The 14,721-nt window shown below is 48.5% G+C and overlaps 1 protein-coding gene across 2 annotated transcripts in view; it reads right to left on the bottom strand.

Moving 5' to 3' along the window:
* Nucleotides 1-14,377, bottom strand: part of SAMD10 (sterile alpha motif domain containing 10) — a 34,504-nt gene extending 20,127 nt beyond the window's left edge. The window contains exon 1 of one of the 2 annotated variants that reach the window (XM_088153950.1): nt 13,984-14,377. In XM_088153950.1, the coding sequence (XP_088010076.1) occupies nt 13,984-14,086 (103 nt within the window). In that variant the 5' untranslated portion in view covers nt 14,087-14,377. The remainder of the gene's footprint in view (nt 1-13,983) is intronic. The other variant, XM_007429797.3, reaches the window with a different exon arrangement.
* Nucleotides 14,378-14,721: the final 344 nt, after the last annotated feature.

The raw sequence follows: 14,721 nt of genomic DNA, 5'->3' as shown, positions 1-14,721 counted from the left end.
CACCCGGGCCCTCTTCACTTCCAGAGTCTCACACCCCCAAACGGGGAGCCCGCAGCCTCCCTCTTTCCAACCCGCTCCGCACCGTCCTCTGCAAATTCCCTGAATCTATAGTGAAAAGACTCATAAAAAGCGTGGGGAGAAACACACGGAGCCCGTTTTCTTTCCTGGTTCAGAATCACCTCAAAATTTATCCTTGTTTGTTTTTTTCCCGCCACATCCCGACTCTGAAAGGCTATAAATGAGACAGGATCCAATTTGCAAAACAGCCCTGCAGCCTGGTCTGACCAAAAGCATTTCGCTGCGCAGGGTGAAGGGCAAGATGGCACCTCGTCCTATCCATTCCAGCTTGAAAACCCAACAAAGCCTGCTTGAACCCGCCCCCCCCAAAACTTGAAATGGATTAATTGCTTTCTTCAGGCACATGGATTAAGGTGGAAGCACCCTTCAATGCCAGCCAGGAGAAGACCAGCTGCCTCCGATGCAGGACAGGTTCAGCAGAATCCGGCCATCTCCACTCGGCTGACTCCGGCTTATGGCTGGACTGGCCCCAATTCTGGAGCATCTGTTCCTGCCCCGGGCAACCTGGTCCAAGTGCTTCCCTTGCTGTGACAGACCTAGCCATTTCATCTCCAATAATGCAGCTAGGCTGGCATCTCTCCGGGCGGGCGGGAAATTTCAGAGTCTCAAGCCATCTCTTCATTTTCACAGATCAAGACCCCCAGCAGAAGGGGCAGGAGGCACCCTCAATGCTACGATGCCTTGGGACCCGGGGAGATGCTCGAGTGCTCTGTTGTTGGGTAGCAAACCAATTCTTAAAAAAAAAAAGCTTGAAATAGATTAATTGCTGTTCTCCAGACACGTTGCTAAAGGATTTGCCATTCTCTCAAGCAGTTAGTTAACCAACTGATTTAATGTAAATATATATGAAAAAAGCCTGGCAGGCACATTTTCTGTCCTCCGTATCACTATTCATCGTATGATTACGTTCAAGCCTTGTGCTATCCTCAGAGGTACTGTATAAAATCCATTTTACAGTCTGCACATGACAAATTCACACTTGGATCTCTCAAAAAAATTAATTTTGCACAGGACTCTGAATTATGAGCCAGACAAGCACACTTTAGCCTAATGTGTGATATGATGCAAGCCTCTGTAGTCGGTTTAATGATTCTGTCTGCCACGCAAACCGAGTAAACTCAGTTGTGTCAACCATGGTTCTGTTAAGACATCTCTTATGGGTGTGGGGGGCAGAGCCACCTTAGGACAAGGTCTTTCCGATGTCTCAAGGTGGGTGCAACGAATGTGCGTGCAAGGAGAGGGCCGTGTGACAGATCCTGCACATATCCACAGGCATTTCCAAGATATTTCTGGGCAACCTTTCCAAATGTGGTGCCCTCCTTCCTAGTGGACCAAGAACTGTAATTCCTAATTTCCTACAATCCTATAATGCATGAGTTGGAAAAAGCCTTAGGGGGCGTCTAGTCTAGGGTTTTCCAAACTGGGAAGGAAAAAAAAATAAACGTTTTAATTGCTTTGTCTTTCATTGTTTTTGTCATCCTCGCTTTGGCTATTTATTTATACGTGTGGTGTTTTTTCTTATTTTTAACTCTGAGAGCCGCCCAGAGTCATGCACGTGAGCTGGGTGGCTGCATAACTTGAATGAACAAACAAAGGTCACGCAAACCCAGTTTTCTATCGTTCAAGCTTTGGTGGATCTCAGTGGTTTCTTTTCCAAAAAAGGAAAGTCCCTTTAGAAATCTCACTGCCTGTTGCTATTTTTTAAAAAAACAACTCTGAAACTAGTTCCACCTCTCCTGAATATAATAGCTTTTCAACACAGCATTTATAGATCATGCTCCATCTTCCTTTAATTTCCTTTTTTTGCAAACTACATTACCCACACCCAGATTCTTCCCCTATTACTCCTGGGAATTGGTTTCCAGATTTCCTATCAACCTGATTTTTCTTTTTTCCCCTGACTTTGCTCAAACTTCTCAGAGTCCCTTTTAAAATGTGGAGCCTAGAACTGGACGCAGTTCTCTGGCTTCAGTCCAGCCCACCAAGACTGCAACAGGAGAATCACCCCCCCATATAGACACCCCAATATTTTTTGAGGTGCTTGAGGCTGGCTGTTCTAATGCAAGAGGCAGAAGGGAAGAATTTTAAGAGATGGAGAAGGCTGAGAAAGAAATGAGAGGAACATCAGACATAAAACACCAAAGATGGGAGCATTTCTCAGTATTTATTTCATACCCAGCAGCTCAGGCCGGGCTGCAAAAACTTCTTTGGAAGAAAGTCAAATAGTTTAAAGCAGTGTTTCTCAACCTTGGCGACTGTAAGATGTGTGGACTTCAACTCCCAGAATTCCCCAGCCAGCCATGGCTGGCTGGGGAATTCTGGGAGTTGAAGTCCACACATCTTAAAGTGGCCAAGGTTGAGAAGCACTGCCTTAAGCTTAAACAGGGGTGCCTGAAAAGAGGGTGAAGGCATCCATTTTTGGTTTTGTCTTAAATTGTACTTTCCTACTGCCAAATTTTGCTGGAAGGGTTGTTGTGGGGTGGTGATGGGGGTTCTAAAAATCCCAGGGTTGCCCTGCTCTGACTTGGAACATCTGAAAAGGGCAGGAAGATGATTTCATAGCGGGTTTGAAGCTCTTAGGTGGGGGGGGGGGGGAAAAGCCTGTGACTGAAGCATTAAAAGAAGGCAAAAAATTAAAGCTCCTTCTGCATTGATTCCAGCCCTCTGTCTTTTCTTGGCTCCGCAGCTCCTTTTGGCTCCCGCCACGAACAGCCTTGTAGCTTTTTCCCTTTCTTTTGCAAACCTCAGCATTTCTTTTCCCACCACACTTAAGTTTTGACCGAACCCCATTTCCTAACCCCAGCAACAAAAAGGAAAATAGAGCTCTTCCACCACTCGATATGTTCCAGAAACAAAAAGCAAACCATTTCCAGGTCCTCTTTGGCACTGCAACGGCTCTCCAACATTTTTGCCCTCCAAGAAGGGTTGCGAAACAAATGTGACCCCTTAACTAATTCTCTTTGATTTACGAGCTCCCAACCAGAAAGGACTTGCGGGTCAAAGACTGCAGAAAGGGTTTGCAAACACCCACTTATTTTCATAGCTTCCAGGTAAGGAAGTCAGAAAAACCAGAGACTCCTTGATGGGCCAAAGGATGGAGTGGGAAGGAAGGAATCCAGAAGACCAACATTTAACCTAGGTTTGCGAAGCTTCTCCCAAGGCAGAGGCTCCTTCTACGCGAGAGGGCTGTTGCGGCCGTTCTTCAAATGCATTTTCAAACATTCACGTTGCAAACCTTTCAGAATCCGCAGACGAAAACATCACCCGATAAAACCCTCCACCGTTGCAACGGGCAATGAAAGACAGTGGCCAGAATGCAGAACACTGAAGAGTTTAAAGCAGTCATGCTTTCTTGCACGGAAATATAGCGAGGGAAACAGATACGCCTGTTGAACACATCTCGGTGATGCGGAGGTTGAAGAGGGAGGGAAGGAGAGCTCACCTGCTTCCTTAAGAGGGGGAAAGGCTGTTTCCCCGTTAGAAGCAACACAGAGGTGGGAGACCTCTGAGAGATGGTGAGAAGGATTTACCTGCAAGCTGCAACAGCTGTAGGGGAAAACCGGCAGCCCGTTCCTCATTTTTCCTCTTGACAGCGGCACTGTAGAGCTAAGCAGTGCAAAGGGAGGAGCAGGACAGGGTTTCAAGGATGGATCCATTTGACTGAATCCTTTCCCCCACAGGGCTCCAGGAATAAGGCCCCTGCTGCTAAAAAAAAAAGGCCCAGAAATGCATTAGGCGAAAAAGGGTTGCAAAGAAGCTGCCACGGGCACCTGGAGGCTTTCCGTGGGCTAGGTTGGCACCGGATGCTCTGCAGGGGCTGGTAGAGATCTAGCCGATGCGTTGGCAAACCTGGGCGAGGGTTAAGCTTGGTTCGTTTTTGTTGGCCTTGCCTGGGCGAACCTTTGCAGTTGGGTCAGGTTAGGGCCCCATCTGTTGCGTGGACCCCGAAAACGAGGTTAGTTCAGGAAGCGAAAACAGGAAGCCGCATAATCCCATCCTGTAGCCCAATGCCCAGGAATAAATGAATTTAATCCTTACCCAACTAGCTGCCCCCGAACGCTGCTACAGAAAGCCAAGCCCCTGGCTTCTTTTTGCAGCTTTTACAAGCCAAGAGCAAAGCCGCCGTATTTTTAGCAAGGCGAGGGGAAAGGTCACTCCGCATCCTCTCTGCTGGCTAGCTGGTTGCGGTCGGAAAATGGATCTATGCTGGAAAATAGCGAGGGACTGGAGGAAGGTCCCCGTGCAGGACAAAACAGCCCCAAGGAATCGAGTCTCCCTTTGGATTCCTTTGAAATGACACAATCGGACAAGAGGAAATCTGCATTTCCGCCCCGTACCTGCTTTTGCTTATCAGCAGCACCAGACAGCTATTCAATCAGAAAACCCGCTCGGCTGTTTGGCTTCTTCGCTTCAGTCGATCGTATCGGTCTGATTGCTTCTAGGGTAGCATCCAAATGCTAACTTCACCGGGTCTCTGAAAAGTCTAGCGCTTCCATTAATGTAATGCAGTCTTTCTCAACCTTGACCCCTTGAAGATGTGTGGACTTCAACTCCCAGAATTCCCCAGCCAGCATGGCTGGCTGGGGAATTCTGGGAGTTGAAGTCCACACATCTTCAAGAGGTCAAGGTTGAGAAACACCGATGTAATGTTTTAAACATGGGTAGCATTGGTTCGGGTTTGAAAGGGGCTGCATGCCTTGTGCAAACCAGCCTGTTTAATTTGCGGACAATGCAGTGTATTCTGCGAACCTAGGAAATGGGTGAACTGGGCCATGAGGTGAAGTACGTAGTACTCTGAGACATAACAAACCAGAGTACTCTTTCTTCCAGAGCCCGTTTCTAGGCATTTGGAGGAGAACTGAGGTTGCAGCTGAGACTGAACACCAAACAGAGGTCAGCTTCCTCCCATAGGGTGAGGGGTGTGTGAAGCAGTGCAATGGCATGGAGTTACTCCCGAGGGTTGCGTTCACACAACCTGCTAACCCTGGTGTCCGAGTTATCCCTTTTTCAAGGCCCTCAAATCACTCTAAGGGGGGGGGGGGGAAGGGGGCCAACCCAGATTTACATTAATTAAATTTAGCAGGTTGTGTAAATGCATTTGCTAAGTCTTTCCCTGCGTTGCGTAAGCGGGTTGTGCAACCTAATTTGGGTCTGTGTCATTTTCCTTTCCCCAAAGCTCCTTGGGAACAATGGTGCGCTGTTTGCATGACACCCTTAATTGGACAAGGCTACAATTAGAACAGAAAACCCTAACACAATTAAGAAGGAGCAAAGAGGCAGCTAGTTTTAACCCCAGGCTAAACTAATCTGAGTCAGCTATGTCATGCGGCTCTAATAGAGAAACAGAGACGAAGTCCTAGAGCAGCCCTGCCGAAAAAGCTTCTCTGGGCATTCCGTTTCTATCTTTCCCTTTTTCGCTATTCCTCCCATGTCACACTAGTGAGGAGGGAAAATGGGTGGAATATAGGTGCATAAGACACCCCAGCTCCATCTGCAGTGGTGTTTACAGGGATGCACGCTTCAGTCTATCAGGGGGGAAAAAAACAGCTGGAACTGACAGGTTCCTGTGACTATTTTGGAAGAGAAGAGGAGGGGAGGGGAGGGGAGGGGAGAGGAGAGGAGAGGAGAGGAGAGGAGAGGAGAGAAGAGAAGAGAAGAGGAGAGGGAGGAGAGGGAGGAGAGGGAAAGGAAAGGAAAGGAAAGGAAAGGAAAGGAAAGGAAAGGAAAGGAAAGGAAAGGAAAGGAAAGGAAGGAAGGAAGGAAGGAAGGAAGGAAGGAAGGAAGGAAGGAAGGAAGGAAGGAAGGAAGGAAGGAAAAAGAGAGAGAGGGGGAGAGGAGAGGAGAGGAGAGGAGAGGAAGGCTGGTCTTTGCTTGACAATGTCGCTGGTGCTTGTGTGTCACTAACACACAGGGGTGAGCCCAGCAACCTGGACCAAAGCTACCTGAATCATCTGTATTGTGCAAACGCAGCCAAACTTGCACCCTCAAGTTTCTGGAGGCTGCGGACCAAAAGTCGGGTTTCACCGCCAAGGAGACCTCAGCAGGACAGCATTAGAGATTTCTGCGCTCCATCCCATTATTTTAGCCCCCTTCTGAAAAAGCATTAAAATGCCCGATGTGGGAAGGGGGCATTTGAGTCAATACAAGTCTTCAAACCATGGTTTGATGCCCACTTAGAGCCCCCAACATGCCCAAGTGTAGTTTCTCTTGGCACAAAATTCAATGCTTAGGAGAGTAATCCATTAAACTTTCATTAATAATAAGTATTCTCCAACAGTCATGTGAAGGGAAATGACTTCACTTGGCATGGATAAGCAGGTAACTGGGCTTTTTATCCTGGGTGACCGCAAGAGAGGACATGTGATGTCACCGACACCAGTCAAAAGAATATATATACAGTATGTAGGAAGAACAAATGTCAAACTCCATCTGTTTTATTGCCAAGAAACAATACTGATGTCCCCATGGAATTACCAGGCTGATCTTAAGCGGCTGGACGCAGTTAGTGGTTGGATGGGAGATCATTATGAAATCCTACTCTTGTAAACTAGACTTTTTTTTTCTTCCTAGCGTTTTTCCCCGCAGGTGCAGGGTCAGCTTTTCTTCAGATCAACCAAATGTTGATCCATTGGTTGCGACAGACATTGACCAACCGGCTTATCGCTCGAGCCTGACGTCATGGGCTGAGAGAGAGACTGGCCCAAAGTCGCCCAGCCAGCGTTCATGCCCAAGGTGGGACTAGAACTCACCATCTCCTGCTTTCTAGCCTGGGGCCTTCACCACTAGACCAAACTGGCTCTCTCTTGTAAACTAGACTGGGAAGTTGAAATAATATTCAGGAAGAAGGTCATGTCACCAAAGACAATGCAGATTAAAGTGTTCACTTTTGGGGAGAAGAGAAAACAAAGGGATTCAGACACAAGCTTTTGTGGATCACAGGTTAAGTAGCCCATAATACATTTGTTAGTCTTTAAGATGCCATAATCTTAAAGGATTTAAGATGCCATAATCTTAAAGGAAATCAACCCTGATTGCTCATTGGAAGGATTGATACTGAAGCTCAAGCTCAGAGGTACTTTGGCCACCTAATGTGAAGAGAGGACTCTTTGGAAAAGACCCTGATGCTGGGAAAGATGGAAGGCAAAAGGACAAGGGGACGGCAGAGGATGAGATGGTTAGATAGCATCACCGAAGCAATGAGCATGAAACTGAGCAACTCAGGGAGGCAGTGAAGGACAGGAAGGCCTGGCGCGATGTGGCTCATGGGGCCACGAAGAGTCGGACACGACTTAACGACTGAACAACAAAAGATGCCATAAGAATTGGAAGCTTGTTCCCCTGAATGTGGGATGTCAATTGTAAATGTGTCCATTTCATAAACAAATGCCTTCTTGATTGATTTTCATTTTGAAATAGTTTCCATTCACTCCTGCAGTAAAGCAATGGGGGGAAAACCATGAGGGTTGTGTTGCTTCCTAGATCACAGGTCTTGGGGTTAACATGTGGAGAAATTATTACATCAGCTTTCAAATGGGTTGGAAAGATATTGCCATGATGTCAATGTCAACTCTTAGTGACCACATACATAGATTTTCTCCAGGATGATCTGTCCCTAACCTGGTCGTTTAGGTCTTCCAACAGCGCTCCCATCCCTACTATATCTCAGTCCACCTTGCTGCCAGTTGTCCTCTTCTTCTCTTTCCTTCTACCCTTCCCAGCATTAGAACCTTCTCCGGTGAGCAGAAATTAGATTTATTTTCCTCTATACTTGATCTGAGTTAAAAGGGTCTTCTTGGAACTCAGCCCAACTCCTGATGACTTCAACTAAGCCCAACTCCTGCTGACATCCATACGGCTCTTATGGTAACAGAGTGAAAATGGTTTGCCATTGTCCTCTTCTTTCTTTTTCCCAATCTGGCCTACATTCCTGGGGTATCCTGGTCTGTCATCATCCAGGCACCAACCAGCTGCGCCTCTCCTTAGCAACTGGCTAGCTGGGCCTGGATCCAAGAAACTGCTCCAAAATCCTGCATTTGGGGCTGTTATTAAAGATTCATTTCAAGATCCTTCCAGAGTTTTTATAAGTCAGCTATACAAAACTGGCTTTAATAAATCAATGCATAAGCTTTCCGTTTCTTCCCTGAATGAAATAGTCTGCTGCAGATTTCCTACCAAATATTTTAAGGATGTCTGGCCTGAGTTGCTGGGCCGGATCAAAGCCATTTGCAAACCGAACAACTGGACAGACTTTGCCAGCCCTGTGGGAACCCTACCACTTGACCCATTTCACTTTTCCATCTGAAAAAACAACTTTGCAGCCACAACTTTGTGCTTCCAGAACCTCAGCATTGCTCCCCTTTTAGGTAAATATTATGACAACTTTTTTAAAAAAGCAAAAATAAAAGGGGTCACAATGGCCACATTAAATGTGCCTTTTAGTAGCAAATGGGAGGGAACCACCATCTTTTAACAGTGCTTTGCTAAAGCCAGAACAGTTTGTCCAGGGGTTTAGCAGGGAAATATGTGCACAGTACAAAGAGTTTCTAACCATGTCAAAAGTCCATTTCCCCTTCATGACTAAAGAATCCGAAACAACTTCTGCGTTTCTCAGCTTCTAGATGAGGCAGCGTATTTCTTAATGAGAAATGCATCTATCCATAACCTGATCTCCATGTATGAAGACTCTACTTTTTCATAATTATGTCGATTAATGTATTTAATTGGAAAAGAAAGGTCAAGCCGTTTCATTTCTGACGGCTATTTCTTGAATTTACGAATGTCAACACAGCCCTGAACTCACTCAGTGACTGTGAGTCACTTTCTTCCAGTCTGGATTCCTTATCATGGTAAAAAAAAACAGACACTGAATTGAATCACACGGTTGGACGGATGAAAAAAAGCGAGGGTTGTTACTGATCCTTCCTCTGCCTTTAAGGTTAGGCTGGGCTCTAAGTGCGTACAAATCGGTACTAAGTGTAGGCCACAGCAGGATGTCATTGTTGGAGAAAGCATCTGCTGAGCTGGGAAAACAGGCAAGGAAACTAGCTGAGATTGTGACAAAGCGGCCGTAGCAGTGGCTTGCGTGGCATCTCAGAGGTCTTGGTCTGAACAGATGGGATACGAGATGAAGACTGGGGAAACTGGAGTGGGGTTCTCCCTCCCTTAGAACCAGAGATCACCTAATGAAATGGAGCCTTGGAGGAATCAGGAGAGACAAAAGGAAGCGGTTTTACACCAGGCATAAGTCAACTTTGGAATTCCCTACAAGACATAGTACCGGATACCAGCTTGGCTGGTTTCCAAAAAGAGTTGGAGCAATTCATGGACGTCTTGAGGATCCATGGCTATTGGGGCTGCCTCTGAAGGCCATCAGCTGGGAGATAGCTGGCCACTGGGCTTCCTTGAGCAATCAGTTGGCCACTGGGAGAACCCACTGCTGGGTTAGTGGGGCCAGGGGTCCCATCGCATCTGTGGAAATGGCTGGTGGGGTGATGGGTTCTGGCTCCCCCCCCAGCATCTTGAAGGTGTTGTTGTTCAGTCGTTAAGTCGTGTCCGACTCTTCGTGACCCCATGAGCCACATTGCGCCAGGCCTTGCTGTCCTTCACTGCCTCCCTGAGTTTGCTCAGTTTCATGCTCATTGCTTCGGTGATGCTCTCTAACCATCTCATCCTCTGCCGTCCTCTTCTCCTTTGGCCTTCCACCTTTCCCAGCATCAGGGTCTTCTCCAAAGAGTCCTCTCTCCGCATTAGGTGACCAAAGTATCTGAGCTTCAGCTTCAGTATCGATCCTTCCAATGAGCAGCCAGGGTTGATTTCCTTTAGGATTGACTGGTTTGACCTTCTAGCAGTCCAGGGGACTCTCAAGAGTCTTCTCCAGCACCACAGTTCAAAGACATCAATTCTTCCTTGAAGGTGTTAGTACTAAAATATACAGGGGGTTTTTAGGACATTTTTAATGTATGTTTCTATTTTAATTATTTATGGATTTTAGCCACTGTTGGAGGGATTGGTGTGTTTTTTCCTTTTTTGTTATTGTGAGCGGCCCAGAGTCACCCGTTGGGGGAGATGGGCGGCATACAAGTTTAATCAATCAATCAATCAATCAATCAATAATCATCAGCCTGTGCTTTAAACAATCATTAGTTCTCAGCCCAGTTTACATCTGTGGGTTGTACTGAAGAGGGGGAAACAATACACAGTATACTAACCTTGGGAAGAAAAAAAGAGTAGAAGGATATTAAATAAAATAAAAATAGAAGGATATTAAATAAAACAATTATTTAATTATTTAATTAAGGGAAAAAAGAATAAAAGGATATTAAAGAAATTGAGGCCTTGATGCCCTGTATAATGCTGGAGAAACTGGGCATTATGGTTGGAAACACACCCTTTGCATCAGGGATAGGAAACCTAGTTTTTAAAAATCACGTGTATCCTGTCGAATTGGACTCTCTTGGTGGTTCATTAGTCCAATCAGGGTTATTTGCAGAGAGTTAAACTAGCCCCAGCTAGTTAAACTAATTCCACCTGGTCAAAAATGATTTGGGAACATTTAATTTCAGTCCATTAACTTGTTTTGCCTACACAGTCCTCCAAGAAAGAGAGATGGAGAGAAAGAGCAGATGAGCAAATCTGTCCCTCACAGGACTCGCTGCCAAAGCCTGGCAACCTAGAACCCACCCAAGCACTGATTGGCTGCAATGGGGTAAGCCACACCCTACTGCTGCCTCATTGGCCAATGGAAGATTGGGCACCTCCTGGAGTAGTGTTTCTCAACCTCAGCAAGTTTAAGATGTGTGGACTTCAATTCCCAGAATTCCCCAGCCAGCCATGCTGGCTGGGGGATTCTGGGAATTGAAATCCACACATCTTAAACTTGCTGAGGTTGAGAAACACTGTCCTGGAGAAAGCAACTGGAATTCTGTATTCCCCAAATCACAGTTTTGAAAGTGGCTGGTGATAGAATTAGGGCTGTTGTATCTTGCTTCTAGACCTCATTGGTACTATTCACACAACATGTGTACCCAAGTCAAGTACCGTTTTGGCCAGTCCTCCCTCTCAGCCCAACAGCCAAGGCAGTTCAGCAGTGAAAGTACCAGACTAGGAGCAGGGAGACCTGGGTTCTAGTCCCGCCCAGCCATGGAAGCTCATAGGTAGCTTTCCACTAGCCATTCTCTCTCCTCCCAGCCCACCTCACAGGGTTATTGTTGAGGGGAAAAGTAAGTGGAGGGAGCCTTGATCTCCTGTATGAGCAGCAAGATACAATATGTAGAAACACTTCTGGAGGGCACCAGGTTGGAAAATCGCCAGCGCATAAAGCAGTGTGATGCCCTGTTTCCTCTTCCAATACGCAGACTTCCCGCGAGAGGGGGGAAAGCAGCCCCAGCGCCACTTGCATCGTATTTGGCACAGCGCATCTTTCTGCTCCACCGAGAATTTAACGAGAGCGGGATTTAAAGCACTCCAAGAGTTTCCCAGTCGATCTGCTTCGTGCAATCCATTCCTACTTGTTGGTTTCCCTTCTGGGTTTGTTTACGCTCGTCAAGAGCCTGGGGCAGCGCTAAGCTGGCTTTAAACATGGTTTGTTGAGCAAGGCATGGCAGGTTGGGTCCCACATAATCCAAAGCCAGCAAGTAAGCAAGCCGTCGCGTTTCACAAACACAGCGGACTGTGCCGAAACCAAGCGCTCACGTTGTCAGCTGGCATGGGTGTGAATCCAACACAGTTGTGTAACATTTTAAAGACTCAGGGAGAGAGCTATACAAGAACACAACCCCAATCACAAATATGCAGTCAATCAATCAATGAATCAGAATGCATTAATCAGCCAACTCTTAATACAGCAAATCTATCTATCAATGTAAATACACACATCTCTGGAATCCTGCACGGGTACATCTTGAACCAGATAAGCGAACGGTCAAGCAGATGCTTGCTTACAGTCAACCATGGTTAGTTTTTCTGCGGCTTAGCCTGTGTAATAAGCCAATGGTCCAATATGCTGTGCACATTCAGAAAAGCAATTGGTTCCAAAACCTATGGAAGGGTGTTGTGTGAATGCAGCCGCTAGGCAGAATATCCTGAAGATTTGGTTGGGTCCAAAGAATACACCCTCCTTAGTGAAAATGGGATTTGGTGGTTTCAATCCAGTCCAGCCCTTATTTACTTATCATATTTATATAGCCGCCCATCTCATACGAAGTGACTCTGGGCAGCGTACAACAATTAAAATGATCTTAGTGCACTAAAGCCGCAAATGTATTAACACAGCCGTTTACACCCCACATCCAACTCAAGAGATCCATTCAATGAATTCGTGCACTGGATTTTGGCAGGTTTATGGACATCAGCCCTAAATGTGGTTGCTGAAAATGCAGTCTTTCCAGCTGTAATGGGACTTAGTTCCTGCAAATATATTTAACAGGGACCTATTTAGTGCTAACACTGCAGCGCTCGGTCTTGGCAGCAAATCTTGTCGAAATCAACTGGAATTACTTGGGCAGGGCTGCAGAACTGATGAGTTGTCCCGCTGCATTAATTAGATGCAAGAGACTCTGAATATGAGAAGGCTGCCTGCTTTTTAGAATAACATACTTCGCCGTTTCTGCAAGACAGCTCTCATTTTGCCTTGCACATCTCTTCTTCCCTTTGGGAAAGCCGTAGTATTTCCTAGCGTGCTGCAGTTTACCCCAGGGCTCTGGCAGGCAGGTCCTGTTTTCAATAAGTTGGTTCAATCTCGCCTCAAAAGAAGCGACTCTCAAGAAATCTGCGGATCGTCTGCCAAAATGAAGTCACCTTCACAGCAAAGGTAATCAGCTACTTTCCTAAACTGGAACCCTCACGTTTCTCCTTCTGAAAAAGGAGTTTTCAGCTCTACAAGGCAGCAGTTCCACCGGTAACCTCTCTTGGTTAATCCTTTAGCTGAAACACGCAAGGACAACCTTGCTCCTTTTAAAAAAAAACCTGATCAGGGACCTGTTTATCTAGGAATCGATACACCTTGCATGGCATTTAAATAGTCAGAGGAATGGGCTTTTCTTTTTTCTGACTGATGTTGTAAAAACCTCTTTTCCTTGCAAGGCATGCGAGGGGACCCACCATCACCCCAAATTCTCCACTGCTTAGAGGCAAGCCCACGAACTATGGAGAACTCACGCCTGAGCAGAAAGGGGGACAGAGCGTGTCTTCCATTCAATATGGGGAGAGGGGCTTCGAGATCTCCCCTTTGCACCCATCGACCTGAACCAAAGGGGAACAGCTGACAGAGCAACATCTGTCTAGAAAGCCTGCTCAAAAATATCTCACTGCGTCTCCGAAACCCATCTTCCACTCCCAACCAGCAGCTCCCTAGCTGCAGATCTGTTTCCCTTCTGAGAAGGGCACCCCAGATCTGTTGGGCTACAGGTCTCTCACAGTTCCCTGCTGGTGTGCCTAGAGGCTGGGGAGGATGGGAATGGGAGTCCGGAAGATCGCGAGGACACCGGCGGTTAGGTTGGGGTAGGCTAGTCTGCGGTCTCCTCTTTCTTCATCCTCCTCCTCCTTACACACATACACAAATAAATCTGGCACCCCCCACCCCGGTCTTTTGTTCCGTTTCCTTTTGTGGTTTTCCGCCGCCTCCCTCAGTCTCTCAGCCCTTGGAACCGCCTAAGATGCGCGCTGCCACTTGCAGACGATCGAAGTCTCCGCTTCAGCAGGCGATTTGCAAGAAAACGGATCCCGAGTAGCGACGGATCGGAGCGGGGAGGGGACCCCCAGAGCCCCGCCGGATTCATGCGCGATCCCCTCCCTTCCCCAGGCAAGCAGGCAGACAGGCAGGCGGGCGGGCGGGCCCGGATGGCAAGCCCAGAAAAGCGGGCAGAGCCGGGACGCATCCCCACGACCCTCCGGCACACGCCTCCTTACCCTCCATCTCCTTGCTGTCGCCGCAGTTCATGCTGAGCCCCCGCGCATCGCCTCCGCCCACGGCCGGTAAAGGGCTCGCTTTGGAGCGGAATTCGGCGAACATCCAGCGCGAGTGGCCGGAGGACGCGCGGCCGGGGCGGCTGGCGGTGCCTTTCCGACGACCGCCCGGCGCCCCAGACGTCCGTAGGGGGCGGGGCAGGAGGGGGCGGGCGCGGCCACTCTCGCTGGTGTAGTTGGGCGGACTTGGACCCGGCGAGCCGCGTCGGGGCTGCCAGCCGCCCTCCTCCTCCTCCTCCACCCTCCTCCCGCTGCTGGCTGCGTTGCCGGCGGCTTCCAGCGCTCGAGTCACCCGCCGGAGCGGAGGAGGACGGAGAGGCTCCCCCGCGCCCCCCGCATCCCCGCAAGGTCACCCGCGCCGGCCTGCCAGCCTCGGCTTTGTCTCGCCCCCCGCCGCATCCGAGCGGCCAGCCGGGCGCGTTCTTCGCCGCCGCCGCCGCCCGCCCTAAGCCGAGCGCGGAGAGGCAGCCGCCGCCTCCCGCGGCTGCTGGCGGACAAAGGGCCGGACTCGGAGGCTGGGCGCCGGCGTGCAGCACCTCTCCAGCGAAGGGTGCCGGGGCGGTGCCGGGGCCGGGCAGGGCCACCGGAGAGCGGCGTCCCCAGGCGGCGGCGGCGTGGCTCCGTGCGGAGCCGGCCTGCAACCTGCCGGCTGGCACCGGCGCTGGCTGCGACCGGCGCGCT

The sequence above is a fragment of the Python bivittatus genome, unplaced genomic scaffold (assembly GCF_059951505.1).
Source record: "Python bivittatus isolate LINGU-HERP-01145 unplaced genomic scaffold, Pbiv_v1 ctg000700_np1212, whole genome shotgun sequence".
NCBI classification, from domain to species: Eukaryota; Metazoa; Chordata; class Lepidosauria; order Squamata; family Pythonidae; genus Python; species Python bivittatus.
The sequence above is the reverse complement of the archived record's forward strand: the minus strand, read 5'-3'. Positions and strand labels throughout refer to the sequence as shown.